The sequence below is a fragment of the Anthonomus grandis genome, chromosome 2, assembly GCF_022605725.1.
Source record: "Anthonomus grandis grandis chromosome 2, icAntGran1.3, whole genome shotgun sequence".
In the NCBI taxonomy this organism is placed as follows: domain Eukaryota; kingdom Metazoa; phylum Arthropoda; class Insecta; order Coleoptera; family Curculionidae; genus Anthonomus; species Anthonomus grandis.
This window is the reverse complement of record NC_065547.1, coordinates 25,900,789-25,924,357: the sequence shown is the minus strand read 5'-3', so window position 1 is coordinate 25,924,357 and position 23,569 is coordinate 25,900,789. Positions and strand designations below refer to the sequence as shown.

Genomic DNA, 23,569 nt, shown 5'->3' with positions numbered 1-23,569 from the left:
CTCTCCTTCTGACTATTGTTTGATTTGTTGATTTCGGAACACCATACAACATTAAATTATTAGCTCTTTTAGTATGTTCCCCCAGTTCATGAAAAACAGACCGCATGTTAGAACTTTTTGAGGCTGTGTTGGCACGAACATCGCCAGTGATGCTTCTGTTATTTTAATGGTCCTAGGAACAGTGCCAAATCATAAGCATAAATTACAGTTAAGAAGCGGAGTACTAAAAAGAAAAAAGATTACCTTTACACCATTCATAAACTTTGTTAAGATCATTTTGCAACATAACTTCTCATAGTGCAAGAGATCTTCAAGATAACACCACTCGAGGCAGAATAAGTATTTGATCTAAACCTATTAAATTGTACTAACTCTATCTGTGCGTCTCCATGCTCCATCCTAATGAATGCCTTTTTGAAAAGCAGACAAATTCTGTTAATGCACGGGCACATCAATTTCATAAACCTCAGGAATATTCTAATATGACTGATTCTTTCGTTTAAAATAATTGGTTCAACTGATTTTTATTCCAAAATAGTTGTTCAGATTAAATAACATTAATAATAGAAATTAATAAGCTATATTTTAGAATTTGTAAACCACCCTTCATATACAAATTTTAGCAGCTTATTAATTTCGTTAATTAATATTGATCATAAATATTAGACAGAATATCCTAAGATATGTCCCTGTGGTTGATAAAGTCAAGCGATTAAGATATTAATTTCTAATTAATCATTCTGTTTAGGGTTTAAATAGAACGATTCCGAATCAGATATTTACTTTTCTACTTAGTAACACTTACCAATGGTTTATCGAAGATATCTGGCAAACAAGGAGCCTTAAGGGACACTCGTCTTCTAAGCCCGGAATAACAATATTTGGAATTACCTCGCTGACCCAATCGTCTTGCCCGAACTTTTGGAAAGACCTGCTTCATAACTTTCCCAAAATCAGCCTGCGAGAGGGCTTTAATTTCGTTTTTTTCACAGAATTGTCTGAAATAAAAGGAGGAATGAGAAAAAGTCCTGAAAAGTTAAGTAGGCCGAGCCTTGGGTTTAAATTAAGCAAAACTAGATTTGCCAGATTAAGATACCGCAATAAAATTAACCGCAAATAAAAGTAATCTGAAATAATAAGGTTTTTAATACTGTTGTGATTATAGAATATTTAATTAACTTTATACGAATTTCTATAATTGTAGCTTTGCTATTGGTGAAATATGGGTATTCAGCAGATTAAACTAATCAGTTATTTACCATCAAATATTTTATGCTAGAGGTCGCTGAATTGTCAACTGAAAAATATTCAAAATATATAAATGCAACTATAAACTATTTGAACTAAATCAATGTGTTCATGGTAAATTTTATATCTTAAACACTAAATTTAAGGAAACATCATGTCAAGAAGATAAAATGTGCTATAACAGTAATATTTTGAGTATCTAGAAACAATCTTCTGATTATTTACTTATCTCACTTAACAGATATAAACATGAACAAAGTAAATATGTGATGATTTTTATTACAATTCATTCTGTTACAGGGGCCTGTAACTTAACAATAATTATACAAATCATTTAATCCTTACAAAAAAAATGATGACTAGATACAGAACTTATTATTGAGCAGTGGCTGCAAACCGATGAATGTTTTTTAGCTCAAGGCTATAGCACTGTATCTTTATACACTAGACCTAACTGAAATTATGGAAGCAGACATATAAAATTATTAAAAATAGTGACAACGGATATTTGATAAATTCCATCTCCCTTCATAGACTTAATTATTTGTGTGAAGTTAGTCTTCAAATTCTAATTAGCATTTTCTAAATGTAATAACTTATACAGGGTGGCCATTTGAAAACGAAACAGAGCCTATTTTGGATCCCTCAGAACATTTGCGAAAAAATCCTCGAACCCGCCAATTTTTGATTCAAGGGGGAAACATTTTTTTGCTAATTTCGCCCCCCTGGGGGCAAAGCCCTAGCGGGGGTGACAAGGACCTCCAAAATTTTAAATAGAACGGGGGGTCGAGTGATACCTTATTTTGAAGGTATTTTTATGTGGATTATAACCCTCAAGTGTTAAATCATTAATATTTGCCTAGTCGATACAGGGGTTAATAAAGGTTACAAAAAAATGTTAAAAAGTATAATTTTAAATAAAGGGCTTAAAGATAAAATCAATCAAGTAAATGTTCAAAATGTTGGCCATCGACTTCCATAAAATAATACAGGTTTTGTTCAAACCTTTCCCGTACATTTTGCAAAATTTCTGGGGTGATTTGACGACATTCATGAATTATTCTTTGTCGCAAATGGTCTAGCGATGTTGGCTGACTAGCATAAATTTTAGTTTTTAAATGGCCCCATAAAAAAAATCTAACGGGCTTAAGTCCGGGGAACGAGGAGGCCATTCAATAGCTCCTGTTCTTCCAATCCATTTTGGTCCAAATATTGACGAACCCTTGCAGCATAGTGGGGTGGCGCTCCATCTTGCTGAAATACTAGACGATTTTCCAAGTACTCGTTGTTATTTTCTAGTATCTCTACTAATGCTGGATAAATTGTATTTTCTAATAACTCCAGGTACATCTCTCCTGTTAAATTGCCAGGTAAAAAAAGGGGCCTACGATATGTTTACCAAAAATGCCAGCCCAAACATTTAATTTTTCAGGATGTTGTGTATGCACTTCACAAAATATTCTGGGATTTGAATCAGCCCAATAGCGACAGTTGTGACGATTCATAGTACCGTTTAGGAAAAAGGAGCATTCGTCAGAAAAACATACGTTAAATAGAAAGTGTGGATCATTGGCGGCTTGTTCAGATATAGTTTCACAAAATTGTACTCGCCTATCAAAATCGTCTTCGTTTAGTTCTTGTACGAAATGCATTTTGTACGGATGAAACTTGTTTTTTTTTTAAATATCTTCTGAATGCTGCTTCTCTTAATACCAGACACGGTTGATAACTTCCTTGTGCTCAGTGTAGGATCTTGCACAATATGGCCTAAAATAGCTACTTCTGAAGCTTCATTCACCACTGGATTATCCATTTCGCGCTTTTTATTAGCCACAGACCCAGTTTCCCTAAATTTTTGAACCAATTCCAAAATGTACTTGCGATGGACCTGTCGATTAGGGTGTTGTAGTGTGTTAAAGAGCTGGGCGGTTCTATTAGCTTTTTCATTGTTCGCAAAGAAAAGAGAAATTATTTCAACTCTTTCAGCAAGTGAATAAACCATTATCACACTCAATGTTGTAACTAACTAACTTTAAAGAGCTATTTGTTTGACACACTATGATCTGACAGCAGTAATTGACAACCACTATTAAACTTCAAAATGTTGCTATAACAGTCTCAACAATAACCAAGAGTTCCCTTGCAGAATTGGCATAGATACCTACGGGTATTAAAAAAAAAATAACAGAAAGTACGGTTCACAATGTAGGAGAACAAAATTTTTTGTATTCATTTAACTGCTAAATTTACAAGCATTTTTTTTTTTCAAAAAAAATTTTGACATATTTTTGTAACTTTCATTAGCCCCTGTATCGACTAGGCAAATAGTAACAATTTAAAACTTTAGGGTTATAATCCACATAAAAATACCTTCAAAATAAGGTCACTCGACCCCCCGTTCCATTTAATATTTTGGGGACCCTTGTCACCCCCGCTAGGGCTTTGCCCTCAGAGGGGCGAAACTAGCAAAAAAATGGTTCCCCCTTGAATCAAAAATTGACGGGTTCGAGGATTTTTTCGCAAATGTTCTGAGGGACCCAAAATAGGCTCTGTTTCGTTTTCAAATGGCCACCCTGTATAAACATTGCTTAGGTTTATTGGGAGCAAACCCCTTGCCTTGAAACATTCTGGAACATAAATATGCTGTCGTCTCTAGTATCTGGAAACTGTAAAACGATTTTTGCTACTGTTATCAACTGTAGCATTACAAGTTCTCCTAGTTCAAGTTTGCTTTTTTCTTCCTATAGTATATCTTTTAGCTTCCCATGTGAAGTAACACTTCGTTGGTGATATATGTTAGTGCTCTTAAAAATATAACCAAAATGCAAGATTCTCCGATCATGAACTGTAAATGGCAAAGCAAAGCTCAGCTTAACTGGAAACTACAACAAATATTATGAAGCTTGTGCAAAAATAAATTAAGATTAGAATTTTTTCGTTACCTATGCATGATTCCACATTGTTCTTACTGATGCATTTATAAGTTTGTTTTTCAAGTAAGGTTAAGTTTGGGATAAAAGCTTCGGATTACATCTCCATTTCGGTGATCAGAAGCAAATTTATAAAGTCTTAATTACCTTCGGTGATATTTCAATAATCCAAGCTTTGTATTTATTTTAATATTTATAAAACCTTTTATCGTTATTAACTAATAAGATACAGGAACAACATTTATTATAATGAACGAATAATGTGGGCTCAAAACAGATTAATAAAAGAAATTGGTTAATAATAAATGAATTATTCATAAAAAATATTTGAATTCCTGTTATTAACCCTTAACTACTGTGGTGCGGTCACCATGACCGCAGCGCTTATCAAGATCTCTAAAATTTGCCCCCTCTCAAGTTATAATGCCTTGGGCGTCCTTGTACCTTTAAATTAGTACAATTCAAGAAAGCAGTGCGAGTACGTCGTGTTTTATGTCTCTATTTTTTTAGTTACGCCGAGTTAAAATTTTTTTGCGGTCATAGTGACCGCAGTACAGTAACGGTGAAATATTTTATTCTTTGCTTGTAACGAATATTCAAATTTATTATGGCTAATGATGCGCCAGGTCCGTCAAAAAAAATTCGGTTTTGCGATACTGATTTTGAGTCTACAGGTTTAAGGTGGTTAGATGAAATCGAAAATGAAATGTTGACTGCAATTGAGAGTGATGAAGATAGTGCCAGTGAAAGTATTTATGAACCAAGTGAACATGACACTGATACAGAACAGGAAGGGGAAGAAGAGGAGTTTGCCAATACCGACGAGCAGGAAGATTCTGAGGATTATGAGGAACCGGTAAACCAAGCTTCCAAAAAATCAAGAAATTTCTATGGCAAAAACCGATTCAAGTGGTCATCTGAGAGCTTTACATCGCGAAGCCGAACTCCAAAGCACAATATTGTGCTTCGTTTACCAACTCTACGAGGATCCGCTAGTCTGTTAGGGCATGAAGCACAACCTTTTGCAGTTTGGAACTTGCTGATCACGGATGATATGTTAAAAACTATTTTGCATTGGACTAATGAGAAAATAAAGAAACAAAGGGCCAATCTAAAAAATTCATCAAGATCAGAGCATCAAGATTTGGACATTGTTGAGTTAAAAGCTTTTATCGGCCTGTTATTTTACGGCGCAATTTTTGTGTCAAATCATGAAAATATATCCAGAATATTTGCAACCGATGGCACTGGACGAGAAATATTTCGATGTGTGATGAGTAAGCAGAGGTTTGCATTTCTATTAGCGTGCTTACGCTTTGACAATTCTTTAGACCGAAATATCAGGAAACAAGAAAATCCACTTGCTGCAATATCTGAACTTTTTGATCAGTTTATCAAAAATTGTCAGACTCTATATTCTTTGGGAGTAAACTGCTGCATTGATGAGATGTTGGTCTCTTTTCGAGGAAGGTGCAGGTTTAAAATGTATATGCCCAATAAGCCATGCAAATATGGAATCAAGATCGTATGTATGACAGATGCACGTACACACTATTTTTTTAATGGGTATATATATACTGGAAAAGACTCTGATGGATTTGGTTTGGAAGAACATTTAAAAAAATTTAATAAACCAACGCAGTCTGTATTGAGATTAGTACAACCAATAGCTGGATCAAATCGAAATATTACCGCCGATAACTGGTTTACTTCTTTAGAACTTGTCGAGCAATTAAAGAATCGGAAACTTACGTATGTCGGAACTGTTAAAAAAAATAAAAAAGAGATTCCCCCAGATTTTTTACCTAAAAAAGACAGAAAAGTTGGTAAGGATGGAACTTTATTTGGTTTTACTAAAGACGTAACCTTAGTTTCATATGTTCCACAAAAAAATAGAGCAGTGATTCTCGTATCATCCATGCACCATTCGACATCATTTGACGATGGCACGGAAAAGCCAGAAATTGTAACCTACTATAACTCTACGAAGGGCGGGGTAGATGCCATAGATGAAAAATGTGCCAAACACTCTACAAGTCGCCGTACAAGAAGATGGCCTATGGTTATATTTTTCCGAATCTTGGACATAAGCGGAGTAAATGCCTATATTCTTCATCAGAGTTATAAGAACAATAAAGTAATGGAAAAAACCGACTTTATTAAAATTCTTGCTGATGAGCTAGTCAGGCCGCATTTAGAAAGAAGAGCCAATAATCCAAGAATTGCTCGAGATCTACGGTCTACAATAAAAAGAATTCTAAATATTCCTGAAGAACGTCTGGAACAGGTGGAAATGGAAAAATTGGAAAAAAGGAAAACGTGTTACACTTGTCCTTCAAAACTAAAAAGAAAAACTTTTCATTTGTGCAACATGTGTACAAAACCCATTTGTGTTGAGTGTTCGACAAAGCTTTGCATAAACTGCAGGCATAATTTGTAACTTTTTTAACATGTGCAATTTTTTTTAGATAATGTTGTTTATGTAATGTTAAGTTTTTTTTTGTAACTCCATACCTTTATCTTTAAGAAAAAATAAGCCATATTATTTTAGAATTATTACTTTTTGTTTAATGTTTATTTTAAAAAAAACTGTAAAATTTTGAAAAAAAAAGCCTTATGAAATAAAAACATTTAAAAAAATATATATATTTACTGGTTTTGTTTGTTTACCTTCGATTTTCATTAAAAACCTTTTAATATTTATTATAAATAATAAAACAATATGAAAAACACAAAAATATATTTTTTGGCGGTAATTATATTTGCGGTCACCATGACCGCACTACATGCGTAACGCTGTTAAATCGACACTACAGTAGTTAAGGGTTAAGAAAGATTGAACTCGATTTGCTAAATTAGTTCTTTTGTACTGTTGCCACTAAGCTAACCTAAGTAATGCCAAATTGTGCTATGGAGGGCTTTGCTATTTTTCCTTCATAACTATTGGAAAAGAGGCAACATTCTATCTTATCTAAATTCAACCATGATAATCATTTTACTGTTGCTACCCCTATACTAGTATAGCTATCCATAACATTCAGACCAAGACATTGATCTGGGAGTACCGCAGGGCTTTATTTTGGATCCGGTATTTCTTCTGATTTTTATAAATCCCCTCTTGACGAACTCTATATACAATACCATCACTGCTTTTGCTGTCGATAGTTCATGTAAAGTTCAACTATTAAAGGTGCAGTGCTTTAAGAGGATGATGACTGACCTACATTTTAAGCTAAACTAATATATAGGTCAAAATCGAAAGTTTCAAAGCATCTGTGATTTCGACCTATACATGTTTTTAGTATTTGAAATTACATAGGTTAGCTATCATTCCCTTAAAGGATTGCAAATACCTTCCGGACACCTTGTATTTATTAATTATGGAGTAAATTGTTTCCTAAATAGTCACTATTGCTTGATGTTCACAGTTGATTTAAAATTTTAGATGTTGGTTTATTCATTAATTTCTTCATACACATAATAGTGTCAACAAGTAAAATACTCTTACATGAGTGAAGAAATATAAATGGCAAATACATATACCTAAAAAAATACAATAAAATGTATGTCAAACATTTTATTGTATTTTTTTACAACAAAAACTATTTATGTCTAAAGTTCCTCATAACTAACAATGTAACTCAAAATAACAAATATGACCCATAAAATGGGAGATCAGTAAAGTTGGACCAGAGAAAATCCTCAAATAAGTAAAAGGCATTTTTAAGTAGGTACTTCTTAATGCAGTAAAAAACTGAGTCTTAACAGAGAAAGGCAACACATTTAAAAACTATCCTTCATAATAAGATGCGCCATTTTAGGATCTGTTAAGCCTCTGATCTGCAGATCCGAATATGACGCATAGGAGAATATAAGCACATGACAGGGTAAGAATTTTTAGTTTTTTGCAATGTAAACTGCAGCAATACTCAATTACTCTTATACATTTACGTTGCAAAGCAAATATTTTGAACATATGGCAACAGTGACCATAATCAAATAGAGAGTACGTTATTACGGAGTAAAAGAGTCCAAAATATGCCACTCTGAGTGTGCGAGCTGAAATGTCTGAAATTTGGACGAGTTCAATATGCTACCTCCAAAGCAATCCAGAAGGACATCAATGAAAGTTAAAGCTTCATCTAGAGCCTATTGACCATAACTAAAATATCTAAGAGAAAAAAATATCCTTTTGGTTTTGTTCTTATTTAAGCTTATTCTATTTGATACCTCCTATAGTTCCTCTTGCCATTGCATGCCTGATCAGCTGTAATACCCAATATGGATGGGCTGCCATCAGCAATCAAGAATATTGTCTCATCCGCATAAAAATGATATGCAGACCTAGCTAGGAAAATCATTGACAAACACTAAAAAAAAATGGTCGTAAGAACGGAGCTTTGCGTGCCATGTGTCATCAACAAATCACTCTCAAAATGAACATATCGACTATTGTTTGTTAAGTAGAAATGGAGTAAGTTAATACTTGAATTATGAAATCTATAAGAAAAAGGGTTTTGGAGAAGTAATCATGCTCAACACAATCGAAATCTTCGTCCCTGACTGCTGTATCCGTTAAGTGTTAATGTCTAAAGCCAGGCTGCCTAAAATAAAAGTGTAGATTTTATCCAAAGTATTGCTCCATTGGACTCTTCAGTAAAGTCTCAAAAATTTTACCAAAAATTGAGAGTTTTAAGGTTTTTTTAGATACTTTTAGATTTTCAGAGTTAATTTCTTTAATTAACCGATAATTCTGTGAGTTCATTTTAGAACCTTTTTTAAATCGAGAGTAAAATAAAGAGTTTCTGCAAGCAGATATAGATCACTTTATTGTTTGGTGTAAGCAAATCCACTTAAATGTACAAAATTCTTGTTTATTAGGTTTAATCGCAAGGTCGGCCCATTTTAATCCAATTACTTCATAAATAATAAGCGTCTTAATTAATAAATTATATTGACTCTAAATAGCATTTAGAAGTAATTTTTGATCAAAAGTTCTTCTTTGTTGAACATAATAACGTTTAACGTTTTTTTTGGGATTTTAAAATATAATAATTTTAAGATATTTATTGTCAGTTATATTATTATCAGACCTAAAATCGTGCTTTATCATTGTTACTTGCACTCTTATGGTGTTAAATGTACTTAGAACTTAACATAACTTATATAATTGTCTTTTTTTTCTTGTATCATTTACAATTAATTGAGTTATATCGGGTTATAAATAAATAAACAAACTTTTCAAAGCAATAAAGCATGTTTGGACTACATTTTTATGTACAATAGAATAAAAATTGTCAAAAATTAAGACAATGCAAGACTGACAATTAATTAAAGCTTAGTCTCCAAAACCAAAATAAATCTTTATCTTACTCAGTTATCAATATTTATGTTACTCAGTTTTTAATTGGTTGATAAAATTAGTGATTCAATATTTATAGAGGCTTTAGCATTGCTGGGGTTGGTTATTTATTTATTCATATATGTTGTAAGAAACTGTTCATATTTTTCACTTTCAATAATAAGGTCTTTCAACTGGACTAATTGCTCTGAGGGTTGGTCTCCATATCACCTGACTCATATTTACGCTTGTGAAAGGATTCAACATGCATTCCTGGCATATAGAATTTATGCATTTAATCAAAAACTATAACTATACAATAATTAGCATTAACATTTAACAAGAATTATCCAGTCCTATTCTGCACGAAAGACGTAATATCTCGTAACTGTGCTACGGATTGTTGTGGGTCTAATAAGATTTAATCTTCCTTAACATTCAATATTCCGTTCCACAAAACGTCCTATGAAACGAATAATTCTCGGTACAGGTATATCTGTTTGTTAAACAACCTGAATATCGATTTATTAAACATACGTTCCTTGAGTAAACTTAAGAAGTCACTCGCTTTGTGACATATATGTGATAATAGTCTATTTCTATTTGGTACATTTTATAATACATTAGGTATTTATTATCAGTCATATTATTATAAGACTGTTAAAGTCTATTGTATCGATGTTATATGTAGTCTTAGTATTTAGCAGTGATCAAATGTACTTAGATCTTAACATCATTTATATAATTGTATTTTCCTTCCGGGATAATCTACAGTTAATGAGTCTCGTGTTATAAATAAATAAAATAAATAAGCCTACTGTTTGAAGCGATAAAGCATATTTTAATTATATTCATATAAAATAGAATTCAAGTTTTCAAAAATTGAAATAATGCAATTCCAACAATTAATTAAGGTTTTGATTCCAACCCTAAATAAATCTTAAACCTAGAAAAGCTTGTTCGTACACTGCGCACCAAAAATAATGCATGGAAATTGCATTTTTTTTTCAAATGTTTTTTTTTTTGTTCTTTAGGCTCATTTTTTGTCTTTCTAATTTAATTTTATTAATTAAAACGAAAATACACAACTTATCAAAATTTTAAAAAAAATCTAAAAAAAGTCAGTAACAGGTTTTTCCTCCTCTGGGATTTATAGCGGCTTGACAACGATCCCTCACACTGATAATTGTGGTCCTTATTTGATCTTGGTCTATTTGACCCAAATGTCTACCAAATTCTTCTAAAGGTCATTCAAGTTTGTTTGGGGTTCTTGACAATTCTCCCAGTTGTACTCCACGATATCCCACATGTGCTCTATTGTATTCATATCTGGGCTTCTGGGTGGCCAATCCATGGCAGCGATTTGGACTTCTTCAAGCTACTCATGTACCACCCTTGCCATGTGTGGTCGAGCATTATCGTGCATAAACAGGAAATTATCTTTAATATAGGACACGAATGCAACCACATGATCTTCTAAATTATCTGTAATTTACCTATGTGCAGTAAGTCGTCCTCTATCTACAAGTAATAATTCTGTGCGGTGCTCCATATTAATTCTTTCCCGCGTTTCTCGCTATATCGCATCGCACAATCGTTTTCCTGACATTCAGTACACTTTATTACGCCTGTTGTTAGAAAAAAACCAATATCTGGATTCATCGCTAAACATAACCTGTGCCCAATCTTCATTTTCGCAACCATGGTGTTCACGAGCGAATTGCAGTCTTCGTCTCCTACGCGCCTTGCGCTCTGGTGAGTAATGGACCAGTAGCTGCTCTAGCAGGCCTTATATTGGTCTCCGCTAGCCTTCTCCTGAATGTGTTTTGAATTATTCTTAATTAAAGTAACGCTTCAGGAACTCATTTTCTAAGGAAATGCTAGTCAGAAATCGTTGCCTCAAGGTACGAATTTGTAGAAATTAGTCTGCAGCAAAGGTTGTAACTCTCCCACAACCCTGACCTGGTCTTCTAATGATGTTATCAGTTTTTGTAAACCGGCTCAAAACTCTGGAGATGGTTGCTGGTTGACATTAAATCTTTCAGTAAGATGAAACTATTTTGAAAAAGTATCTTCGTAAAGAATAACAACTCTAACACAGTCAGCATCTGACAAATTGCGGATTTCTCGTTGCAGCGGATTTATTTTGCAAGAACTCAGGACTTACAAAAGGACATAACTAACCCAAGCAAGAAGCGAAAGGCATGCACTAACAGTCCACCCCTGGCAGAGCGCATAAAGGACATCGAGACTTCCCCGAAAATCAATGATTTACAAAAAAAAGGCGAGGGAAATGGAAAATTTATCTCTGAAAATAGAAACGTACACAGAGAAATAAAAGATATATTTGCACATATGAAGTCCCTGTTAAGAAGCATAGTACAGGAACACAAATTAGACAAACTGTTAAAGACAGAACAAGAGGTGGGCTACAAAAATGAAATAAAAAAGCTAGAGGACCTGATTATTCTTGAAAGAAATGACTCTAAAGGAACAAATATAACATGCAAAACTTGTGAAACAAAACCGGAAAAACAAAACAAATTAGACACCATGGACCCAGAGATGTCATATAAACATTTCCTTACAATTGTGGATAAACAGTGGGCAAATAGTATTTTCAAAAATACTAAAATTAAGATCGGCGACCCTACAGACTGTAAGGATTCTAAAGTAAAAGTTGTCTTCCTATAGCCAAAAGAAGAAGAAATGAAAGAAAGCATTCAAAGGACATACCAATTTAAATTTCCCGAACTAGCAGAGATTAAAGACGATTACGGTACGCTGTATCGGACTACCAAATACAAAACCGATAATGGAGATATTAAAACTGAAGAACAGGAGGTGGTCAGAATAAAATTAACTGAGGAAGAAACGATATGGGCGCAGGTTCAAAGATTAAAAGAGGACTATATCGGGCATAAATGTATTGCACTACATCACATTAAGTCAATGACACTACAAAAACTTCAAAAACTGGTTGAAGCGGTGTTCCATGACGCTGAGACAATGGTAATAATATACACCACAACTCAAAAAAGCATGGAGGGCAATACAAGAAAAATCTTAAGCCAAGAAAGAAATAAGGAAGGCAGTACTTACGCACTGGTTGTGAACAAGAAAGGACAGGCCTATAAGAATACACTTGTGGAACTAAAAAAGGCAATCACTGATCCGAAAATCAGGGATATTATAAAGAGTGTACGCCAAACAAAGGATGGATCAGTGCTAATCATTACTGAAAAAAACCAGCAGAGACCCTAGCTCTACAAAAAGCTATAAAGGAAAGAGTTCAAGAGTCGGTATGGATGAAACCACTACAAAGGAAGAAGTGTTGGAAGCCATAGAGTCTAAGATAGGAAAATTAAAAGAAACAGAATTTAAACTAAGCGAGTTTCAAAAACGCAGAAGAACGAGAACAGCGTAAAAACATTTATAGAAAAGCTAAGAAGGAGTTAAGGAAAGCAATCAATAAGGCAAAGAAGCATTTATGGAAGAAGTTATGCGATGAATTAGATGGCGACATATTTGGGCAGGCGTATAAAATAGTAATGAGTCAACTGAAACAGCAAATTCCTAAGACAATGCTAACCGCCATGGAGAATCTCTTAATCTTTAAGGAGCTCTTTATACTCCCTGAAAAAGAAACAGGTTTACCCCTTGAAAAGAATAACTGTGATAACGAAACTACAGGTGATAGCATAAACGCCTGTGATATTTTCGATACCAATGAAATTTTAGAAGCAGCGGCAAAACTGAAGCCTAAAAAAGCCCCGGGCCCAGATGGGATATCTCTGGGGAGCTGATAAAGCATCTTGTTAAACCCAATACCGAATACTACAGGGAATTATTACACCAACTACTGCGCTTTGGTATATTCCCAAGAGAATGAAAGTAAGCAAAACCTATACTTACAGAAATGCCCAAGAAAACTTTAACAGAATCCCCAAAATACAGGCCAATATGTCTCATTAATACTGTGGCAAAAGTAATGGAACATCTAATAAAATCAAGAATACTAAGAGAAATAGAAGAAATAGGAGGATATAGTGAGACACAGTATGGGTTTGTTAAAGGCAAATGTACAGTCCATAGAAAAAATACAACGATGCACAATGCAGCCAAACACGTATCACGCCCTTATACTATTAGACATTAAAAACGCCTTTAACACTGCTTCCTGGGAAATTATTATAAAAAAATTGAGAACCAGATATTAGTGATTATCTAATTAAAATAATAGAATTTTATCTAAGCTACAGGACAATAGTTATAGACAAAAACTGTGAAGAAGAAGTCGGAGGAGGAGTACCACAGGGATCAGTCCTTGGTCCCACACTGTAGAATGTCCTTTATGATGGCATAATGCGAATTGCTCTGCCCGAAAATGTGCAGCTTATCTGTTATGCCGACGATATTGCAGTGATGATCTCATCCAAAAATAAAAATGAACTAATGTGGAAAGCAAATGAAGCTCTTCACACAATAGACTGAAATTTGGCAAGCACATTGAGGTCACATGCAACAAAGCCAAAAAAGTAATAAGGGCACTAAATGCTGTTCTCCCTAATATTGGAGGGCCGATAGACCAAAAAAGAAAAATATTAGCAATGGCGGTATAGTCAATGATCTTGTATGGGGCACCAATATGGCGCGCATCATTACATTAGCAAGTCAAAGAATACTCAGGGCAACAAGAACTATACAAAGGCCTATGGCTCTCAGAGTATGCAGCGCCTATTGCACCGTTTTAACAGATTCTATTTTGGTATTGGCAGGATTACCTCCACTCCACCTCCTGGCTGAAGAGAGAGCCAGACTTTTCTGATATGGAAGAACAACCACAGCTGCCGAAAAGGCGACTGAAAGAAGCGTCACGATGCGATTGTGGCAACAAGAATGGGAAATGGCCAATGGACACAAAGACTTATTAAGAAATATTACGATATGGAAAATGGGGGAAATTAAACTACCACTTGACACAATGCTTCACGGGTCATGGCACCTTCGGCAATTATCTAAAAAAAAAAAAAGAAAAAAGATGCACTGTGTTTTTTTTTGTGAACAAGAAGACAGCGCAGAGCACACGATATTTACATACAAATGAGGACTATTTTGATAAATAACATTGGGACGATTACCCCAGAAAATCTAATTGAAAAAATGCTAAGCTCCAAGAAAAAATGGACACTTCTCGAAGACTTTCTGACCAAAATTATGGTAACTAAGATAGAGTACGAACTACAGATTGAAAGAAACAACGAAGGATAAAAGACAAAGCTAGATATTATCAAATGTTTAGTCAACTACATGACAGTTCCTGGTAATATTGTATCATCTAGAGAGGATAGGGTTTTTAGTGGGTCTGATAGACTTCAAACCCCACGCTCCTCTGGGCGATAGAACACTAATGCTCAGAGGGTCATCTGATTGCAGATTTTCCCAAACCTGTTTTAAAAAAAAAAAGTAATGTACCTCGCGGCAGAAGGCGTGTAACTACTTAACTACAGAACCGTTCCGAAAAAACCCAACTATGGCAATACTAGCACTCCAAAGAGATATGCGTGAAGCTTTGGGAGTTCAAGTATCGGTCTCTATATTGCGGAGGCAACTACTGACAACAGATTTGAGGTGTCTTCAACCATTAAGAGTACCCCGACTACAACCTCACCATAAAGTTCATCGACTACGGTGGGCACAAGAGCACATAGCTTCACCTGCAGAATTTTGGAACTCGCTGTTTTTTTTCTGACGAAACAAGAATTTGTTTGGTACAGGATAGTCATCGATATGGAGAGAGCCAACAAAAGCTACTCAACTTGATCATACACATCCCATACTACCCTTTGCAGGGAGAAATGCTACGTTCTGGGTTGGTGTCAGATTTAATGGTCGCACAGAATTTATTTATATTCAAGGCACAATGGCTGTTGACAGATACATAAGGGAGATTCTAGACCCTTACTTGAGACTGTGGCGAGGAACTGTTGGCGAGGCTTTCGTTTTTATGGATGTTAACGCCCGACCTTACTGTACCAAAGCTGTAATTAAGTATCTGGAATCGGAAGGCATCAGTCTTTTGGAGTGGCCCGCACTATCGTGAGACATAAATCGCATAGAACGTGCTATCCAGGCCAGTGGCACGCATAAACTCACCTAGGACTATACAAGAGCTTGGCGAGATGGCGAAAATAGAAGAAGCAATCAAGGTTTTTTTTACAAGCATCGGAAATTTAGTGTGATCCAAATATATACTTATGTTATGTAGGTTACCCAATAATAATCCACTCTATTGATAAATATAGATCTTTAATAAAATATATTAAAAACTGCGGGGCATCTATTAGCCTTTAAAGTATGCATGCATAAAGTTTTTATAGAGATTTTATATGCTAATTACTATCAAATATCAAATAAAAAATGAATCTCCTCATAATAAATTTTTAAATTATAATTAGTTATCGCTTACAAAACTTTAAAAAAATTTTGCAAAAATAATCTCTTTATAGATAAAAAAAATTAACTAAATGAGCACGAAAATAAAGCACCTCCTGAAATGATTATTTAAAGCAATTAAAGATAACTCCTTGATAAGACAAAAGTTCGCAATATAATAACAGATCACCTTGACACTGAAAAACCGGGTTTTTAGTGCAAAATAATATCAAAAAAGTATTACTTACTCATATTCATTATACACCTCCTTCTTAGGTAAAGAGATATTTTGGTCCTCCTCCAGATGGGTCTGGATCCAAACGATGGTCTTATGGATCTCAGATCTGCTTCCCAAAGGGTTAAGGGTTTGCCTAAACGGGTCTATAATATCTGTTATCTCAGAGGGTAGTTTCAGGTATAACAGATATTTGTCATTCTGCGAAAGGGTCTTGATCTGCTCCAATATGTGCCGGATTGTTTGTCTGGATTTTTCGCTAAAACAAACATTATCTTTTGGGGGTATGGCAATTTTACATAACATATCTTAAAATAAATGTCCTTATCTAATATGAAATGGCTAATTTAGTAATAAATATAATCAACTATTTGTTATCTTCCGACTTCATATGAGGGGCCATTTAGATAAAAAGTGAAAATTTATTGTTTTTAGTATTCGACTGACTATGCCCTTGAACTGAAAAATGGATAAGTTTGTTATCTTTAGGTGTTCAATCTCTTTATCTGTTTTTTTGTTATTTGAAGAGCTAAAGGATTTTTTTGAATGATTGTAGGTGTTACATACATACGTTGAAACTAAATGGGTTTAAGGATAAAAAAACTACTCATTGATTGTATAGGATCAAATGCTGTATTAACATTTAGATTCCTCTGTAATGTCGGTCATGCGTCTATTTATAAATAGATTTTATGAGATTTATGAAGCACTTTATCGTGCAATGCACCTGAGATAAAAGCACCATATATGCAATAATTGACTATGTACATTACACATATGTAATTCATAATCCGCCTTATTTCTTAAAATAAAAACTAATGTTTTTTCATATCTGATAATTAATATGAGATGTAAGTATTTAAGAAATAATACTGGAATGCTAGAAGTCTTTATTTGAAGAAATTATTACTATTTAATAAAAATCAAACCTTTTTTTATTATTGGCAATGGTTACACTAGTTTAAGCAATGTATAAATGTATTGGGATACGTAAAGAGAATAAAAACTGTTCACTTAAAAATTAACATTCAAATTATAACAATGAACTTAAATATTAAAGGCTAGAATTTGCATTGCCGTGGAACCATGGGCAGTTTGATGATTATGCCAAATGCTTATGTAGAAATAGCAAAAAAAACACTTTGTATCAAAAAAATTTTTGTCACTTATTTTGATAGATACAAAACAATAGTACTGTTCCTCAATAATAAAATATGAAGCTTTTTAATTAATAAAATATGATAAGATACTCTATAAAGAAATCAATATTCAGAGTTAAATGAATGCAGATAACGTATATTAGGGAAAAAGGCAACAACATCGCCACACCGCTCGATGACCTGGTTGATTCCCCCGACACGAGGAATCTTTTCCAGCTATGTCGTCAAAAAATATATGTTTATTAATAATAGGTTATGCTTTAAATTATAAACAATATTACCGTTTATGAACTCTTCATGCTTTTCTTTAACGTACTTCATTAGTGTAAAGGTACCAATCTAATAGCAAGCATTTTTATGGCAATTAAATATTTGATAACTATTATAGATTTCTTAATAAGTTTTTATTTAGGTTTATTCCTATTATCCCCTATTCTACGTTTATGATGACGGTTCTCCCTTGATATGATGTTATGACAGTATCGGTATTTACTTGTGAAAAGATCGATTTGAATCGCCTTTTTTCACCATCGTAACAGTTCACAAAAACACTCATGAGACCTTTTTTCTTCTTAACACCAATAAGTTAAATTAACATTATTATATGTGTTATATAAATTAACATAATATATAGCTAAAAATTTCATCTTTTGAAAATGTGTTTAAACTTGACAACAGAGAATCAGTGAATATGCTTGTAAACAAAACACCCCTTTTGCTTTGTAGAACATGTTGTTAGCACATGTTGAACTTAAAGTTGTTGTTTACTAATTTTAGTCTTTCAATGTTCCAAGACAATGAAGAATACTACTTATAAGATAACACAGCATTACATTAATACATACAAAAAGGATATTTACAGAATGTTATAAGGGCATCACAGTTCTGGAGGATGTTTTCCCAAGTTTGCTATGTACCCGTGTATACAGGGTGTTTCAGAACTATGGGATCAAACTTCTGGGGGTTCTTGAGTGCAACAGAAAAATCCATTTGAGTATAGGAACCCATGTCCGGAAATGCGTCACTACGCCACTAGGGCCCTAAGACGCGTTAAAATTTATAAAAAACATTAATTACCTAAATAGGATCTGCTGCATTTATTTTTACCTTTTGTACATGATACCATACCAATTGTTTAAAATCAACGCTTATCAATGTCAATTCTCAATGTCATGTTTAAAAATTTTATAGCTTTACCAATCAAGAAATGGCGGATATGCATTTGGCATACGGAGCAACAAACTGCAATGCACGAGCAGCATCGCGGTTGTATCATGAACGTTATCCCGAACGACAGCATCCTGGACACAAAAAGTTTATTACGGTTCATCGGCGGCTCGCTGAGACAGGAATGTTTAAGACCAAGATGCATGATACTGGTGTTGCTAGAATCGTAAGAACGGTCGAATCTAAAGAAGAGGTGCTTCAGCGAGTTGCCGATGAACCATCAAATAGCACACCACGTGACGTCGCTAAGAATATGAATACGAGTAACGCTTCTGTCTGGCAGGTACTACACGAGCAACAACTCCATCCTTACCACTTCCAGAAAGTTCAAAGTATGACTGCAGCCGATTATCATCGTAGAGTTCAATTTTGTCGATGGCTTCTGGATCACATCATTGCACAACCAAATTTTTTACGATATGTTTTGTGGACCGATGAAGCCTCTTTCACAAGAGACGGTATTTTTAATAGTAGGAATAGCCACGTTTGGGACGAAGAAAATCCTTATGCAATTTTTTCAAGAAAACATCAGAATCGTTGGTCTGTCAACGTATGGGCAGGCATTGTTGATGATTATTTAATTGGGCCATACCTTCTACCGGAACGGTTAACAGGACCTATTTATCTGCGTTTCTTGGAGGAAGTTCTCCCAGAACTCCTTGAAAATGTTCCAGTAAACGTTAGACAGCAAATGTGGTTTCAGCATGATGGAGCGCCGGCTCACTTCGCTGTACAAGTACGCGAGTACGAGTACGAGTACGAGTATTTGGCTCAGCGGTTTGGGCACCGTTGGATTGCCAGAGGTGGAGCAGTTTCTTGGCCTCCTAGGTCACCCGATTTAACGTCGCTCGATTTTTTCTTGTGGGGACATGTAAAGTCTTAAGTCTACGAAACTCCAGTAGAATCAGAGCTAGACTTAATTGGACGAATAACAGCAGCATTTGAAATTATTCAAAACGAGGATCAAATTTTTAGTGTAGCCCGCCGAAATCATGTGCCGGGTTTAAATCGGTGTATTGAGGTTGGAGGAAGACATTTTGAACATATACAAAAGGTAAAAATAAATGCATCAGATCCTATTTAGGTAATTAATATTTTTTCTAAATTTAAACGCGTCTTAGGGCCGTAGTGGGGTAGTGACACATTTGCGGACATGGGTTCCTATGCTCAAATGGATTCTACTGTTGCACTGAACAACCCCTAGAAGTTTGATCCCATAGTTCTGAAACACCCTGTATTTCGTTAAAATATCTTTATGTCAGAAATTGGACAATGTTGGGCACAGTCAGCAATATAAAAGCGAAAAACGCGCAAGTACAACATTAAAATTAAATTAAGGTAAAATTTAGTTACATTATAGCAAGCCATTTATAATTATAAAATGAATTACAGGATCACAGTGGATTCAGGAATAGGAAAATCAATAAAAATTATGTGGTTTTTTAAACACAAGTTCTTAGAAATCTATTCTGGGTGATGCTCAATGTGGTTAATAAAATATGGAAAAGACCAAGTTACGGATTCTAACACCATCCTCAAAAGATTTCCATAGCCTTTCTGTACAATATTCCTCAAATGATTCAAGAATGAAAGTGTGCAACCAAATAGTATGATATATTAATCATTATCTTATATTAATCCATACGCATTGATGTCGTCCTCTCAGGAAACTATGTAACCAATGAAGAGAGTCTAGTGCCCAAACCAAAAAACCTCAACTTTGCAATCAATAACTCTGTCAAATACCTATGAGAGGTTGGTATAAACTGCATCAACTTGCTTGTGAAAAAAAAACAAAATGTCATGATACAGGAAGCCATCCATCTCTGGAGTTAAAATTTGAGCCCTTTATGAAAACAAAAATTCAAGGAGACAAACCTTGGCAATGATACAAATCATATTTAATAATTTAAATAGAAATATCGCATCAGAGTGCAATCTCCTCATTTGTAAGTTTACAATATTAAACTGCTAACTTTATAAGTTGTAATTAAATTTATAATTATATATATTAATTTATGTTTTATAAGCCAGTGACCTTCAAAATATTTTCTGCATTGATTCCAAAGTATCAATATGGCTCTTAGAATGAAGACCACATAATTAATTTATATTTAAGAAGAGATCAAAATATGTCACGAGTGACAAATCCAAGTATATGCTTTGTTTTATTAACTGTCTTAAGGTTGACAAATCACTGTTTATCTATAACTACACATTTCTATCTGGGTTCTGTAAGTGAAGTTATAAAAGGGATGAGACAATAATATAAAGCAAACAAGACTTCCAAGAAGCTTATAACTTTGAATACATTTCAGAATATAACCACCTATGAAGTGATAACGAATTTGAACTTTGTATAACACACTCCTGTAAATTAAAGTTATTTTTAATAGTTGTCTGTAGATCCCCAAGTGCTGATTTTTCGTTGAAATTGAAAGTCTCTTTTTTATTCTTCCTCCTCTTGCTTTTGTTATTCCGCCTGGTGATTTTAATATTAACTTTGCAGGAATAAATCCAACTCACTCTAAAATATTAAAGCATTTATTCTAAACTTTTTATTTCCTAACCATGCATATAAAGATTCCAACAAGAACTAGTAATCTCTCTTGCACCATTTTGGACTATTTCTGCACTAACTTAGAACCACAAAATGTTCTTTATTGGATGAAGGATTCTGCTCTTTTTGATCATTTGTCTGATACGTTGAAATTTAATGTGCGTCTAAGGGCGAATAATGTACATGGTCCTAAAAGGTCATTTAGTAAGCAGAAAAACCTTCTCTGCATTTAGATTACTTTGCAATGAGGTTGATTATAATAGCATTAAGAACTCTTTAATATGCATTAGTTCCTTTTATTTAAAGCTGCAATTGTTTTATCAGGATTCTTTCCCAATAGTTAATTTCAAATCAAGAGTTAGGGATAACCCATGGATCACTAAAGGATTGACAAACTTTTCAAGAAAATTAGGTCTCTACATTATATTACAAAATAGTGCCGTAGTAATATATATTTTTTCTAGATTATCGCAATTCTATCAAAGATGCTAAACATTTTTTTACAATAATCGCATCAAGTCAGCCCAAATAAGCAAAGAAAGATTTGGAGAATTGTTAATGGTTTCAAGGGCTCCAATTTTAAGCAGTGAGCTAGTGAACCGAACTGTTACTACTGTTGAGTTAGCAGTAATCTGATTACTGCATGTCTATAGCTTCTAATGATCCTATTGACTGACTTAGTAATACTTCTGTACCTAAAAGCTCCTACTTTACTCCTGTCAACATAAAAAAGATTAAAAAAACAATTATGTATGGTACAAATAAGAATTCCTCCTCTGGTTGGGATGATATTTCAATTAGGCTATTTCTAAATTTGCCAGATTCAGCTTATAATATTTTTGCAAACGCAATTAATTCCTCCATTGAACTTTTCAAAACTCCACATCTGGCTACTTGGATATCAACTGTGGCGTTCATTATGATTCAGTGTTGGGCCCTTTTTTGTTTGTCCTCTATGCAAATGATCTACCTGGAGTATTAATAGTAGTAATAAGTATGGCTCATGCGCAGTTTTTGCATTTGACCCTAGAATTTTGTTGCATCACAAAGACTCCGCCTTGTTACATATAATATGATAAATGGTGACCTTAAACAAGTCAAATTTTGGTGTGATGCTAACCTTTTAACCTTAAATATTTTTAGAACTAATCTTTTAAACTTTAAAGTATGTTTATATTAGAAGAATAATATTAAATTGTAACAATCAAATCTAACCATCAAATTTAACATCATCAGCAAAAGCCAGATACTGTGAATATTTAATTCTATCATTACAAATGTAATGCCTCTATATACGACCCTTAGGGCAAAAAATACCGCTATATCATTATGCAAAAAGCCATTCAGATGAATCAGCTGAATACGACCTGTCAAAAGGATGCGATAGAATTCAAAAAACGCAATTAGGGACTGCTTACTGAAAGGGTGCTTATAAGTAATCCTGTCAAAAGCTTTAGAGAAATCAATGTATGAGCTAACAACCTGCTGCTCAAAGGCATCCAACAAATCGTGCTCGCAGGTAAATAATTTAGTGACACTGTAGACCTGCCTCTCGCAAACCCATGGTAGAAAACAGTTTACCGAGCAGTTTGGGAATTACTTACTTATACTAACAACTATATAAGAGATGAAGTTTCAATATGATTATGCAGAATGGCTCTAAGTTGTCTATGCCTGGTCACCGAATGGCCTTGTTTTAAAAAAGTTTTCCAGATAATGCTGTCAAATATTACAATGCCCTGCCCACTGATCTTGCCTCTATTTCTGATACGCAGTTTGGGGCTAAATACAAAACAATTTTTGCTGAGGAATTTTTTATTACTGTAATTTTCTATATAATTTTGTGATTTGTTTCTTTTAATTGGGTAAGGTAGAAGAATTTAGGATCTTTACTTGGTTCAGTAGAGTAGCTTTTAGCTAGACTGCGCCGAGTGGCGACTAAGCAAGTTGTTTAAAAATTGTAAAGATATTGTTATTTGATTAATAAGAGTTATTTATTATTATTACATTATTATTATTATTATTATCTCATCTTTCACCATTTTTGTATAAAAAAAAAATGTGATAAATATAGCTAAAAAACTGCAGTTAAATTCTAACGTTATCTCCCCGCAAATTTCTTACGCGTAAAAACAAAATATTTTGCAAATAAATAAATTAGCTATATCTTGTCTTATCATTATCAGCTGTCTCAGTATCTTTCGAATTTGGATAAGAACTTGACCCACACAGCCTACTGACATGTTTTCAAAAACAACTGGGATTTAATGCAACATCCATATTAATTTTCTGAATACATGACTCATAGCACTGCTGTGTACAAAGCATAAATGTGGCTAACTGCATTTAAGTTAAATCTGAGAAAAGCAAGTTTTACCATTTCATTTTGTATTGATTCTTACATGCATAGGAAATTGCACTGATATTATTATC

General features: G+C 34.0%; 2 protein-coding genes across 3 annotated transcripts in view; one reads left to right on the top strand and one right to left on the bottom strand.

The window, feature by feature from the left end:
* The window catches only part of LOC126750221 (uncharacterized), a 140,164-nt gene extending 120,566 nt beyond the window's left edge, over positions 1-19,598 (top strand). The window contains exon 2 of the mRNA XM_050459772.1: positions 18,860-19,598. Within this exon, the coding sequence (XP_050315729.1) occupies positions 18,860-19,459 (600 nt within the window). The 3' untranslated portion in view covers positions 19,460-19,598. The remainder of the gene's footprint in view (positions 1-18,859) is intronic.
* The window catches only part of LOC126750216 (uncharacterized), a 303,441-nt gene that overhangs the window by 260,507 nt on the left and 19,365 nt on the right, over positions 1-23,569 (bottom strand). For both annotated transcript variants that reach the window (XM_050459759.1, XM_050459760.1), the window contains exons 2-3: positions 16,203-16,448; positions 806-998 (exon numbers count right to left, since the gene is read on the bottom strand). In XM_050459759.1, the coding sequence (XP_050315716.1) occupies positions 806-998; positions 16,203-16,448 (439 nt within the window). The remainder of the gene's footprint in view (positions 1-805; positions 999-16,202; positions 16,449-23,569) is intronic.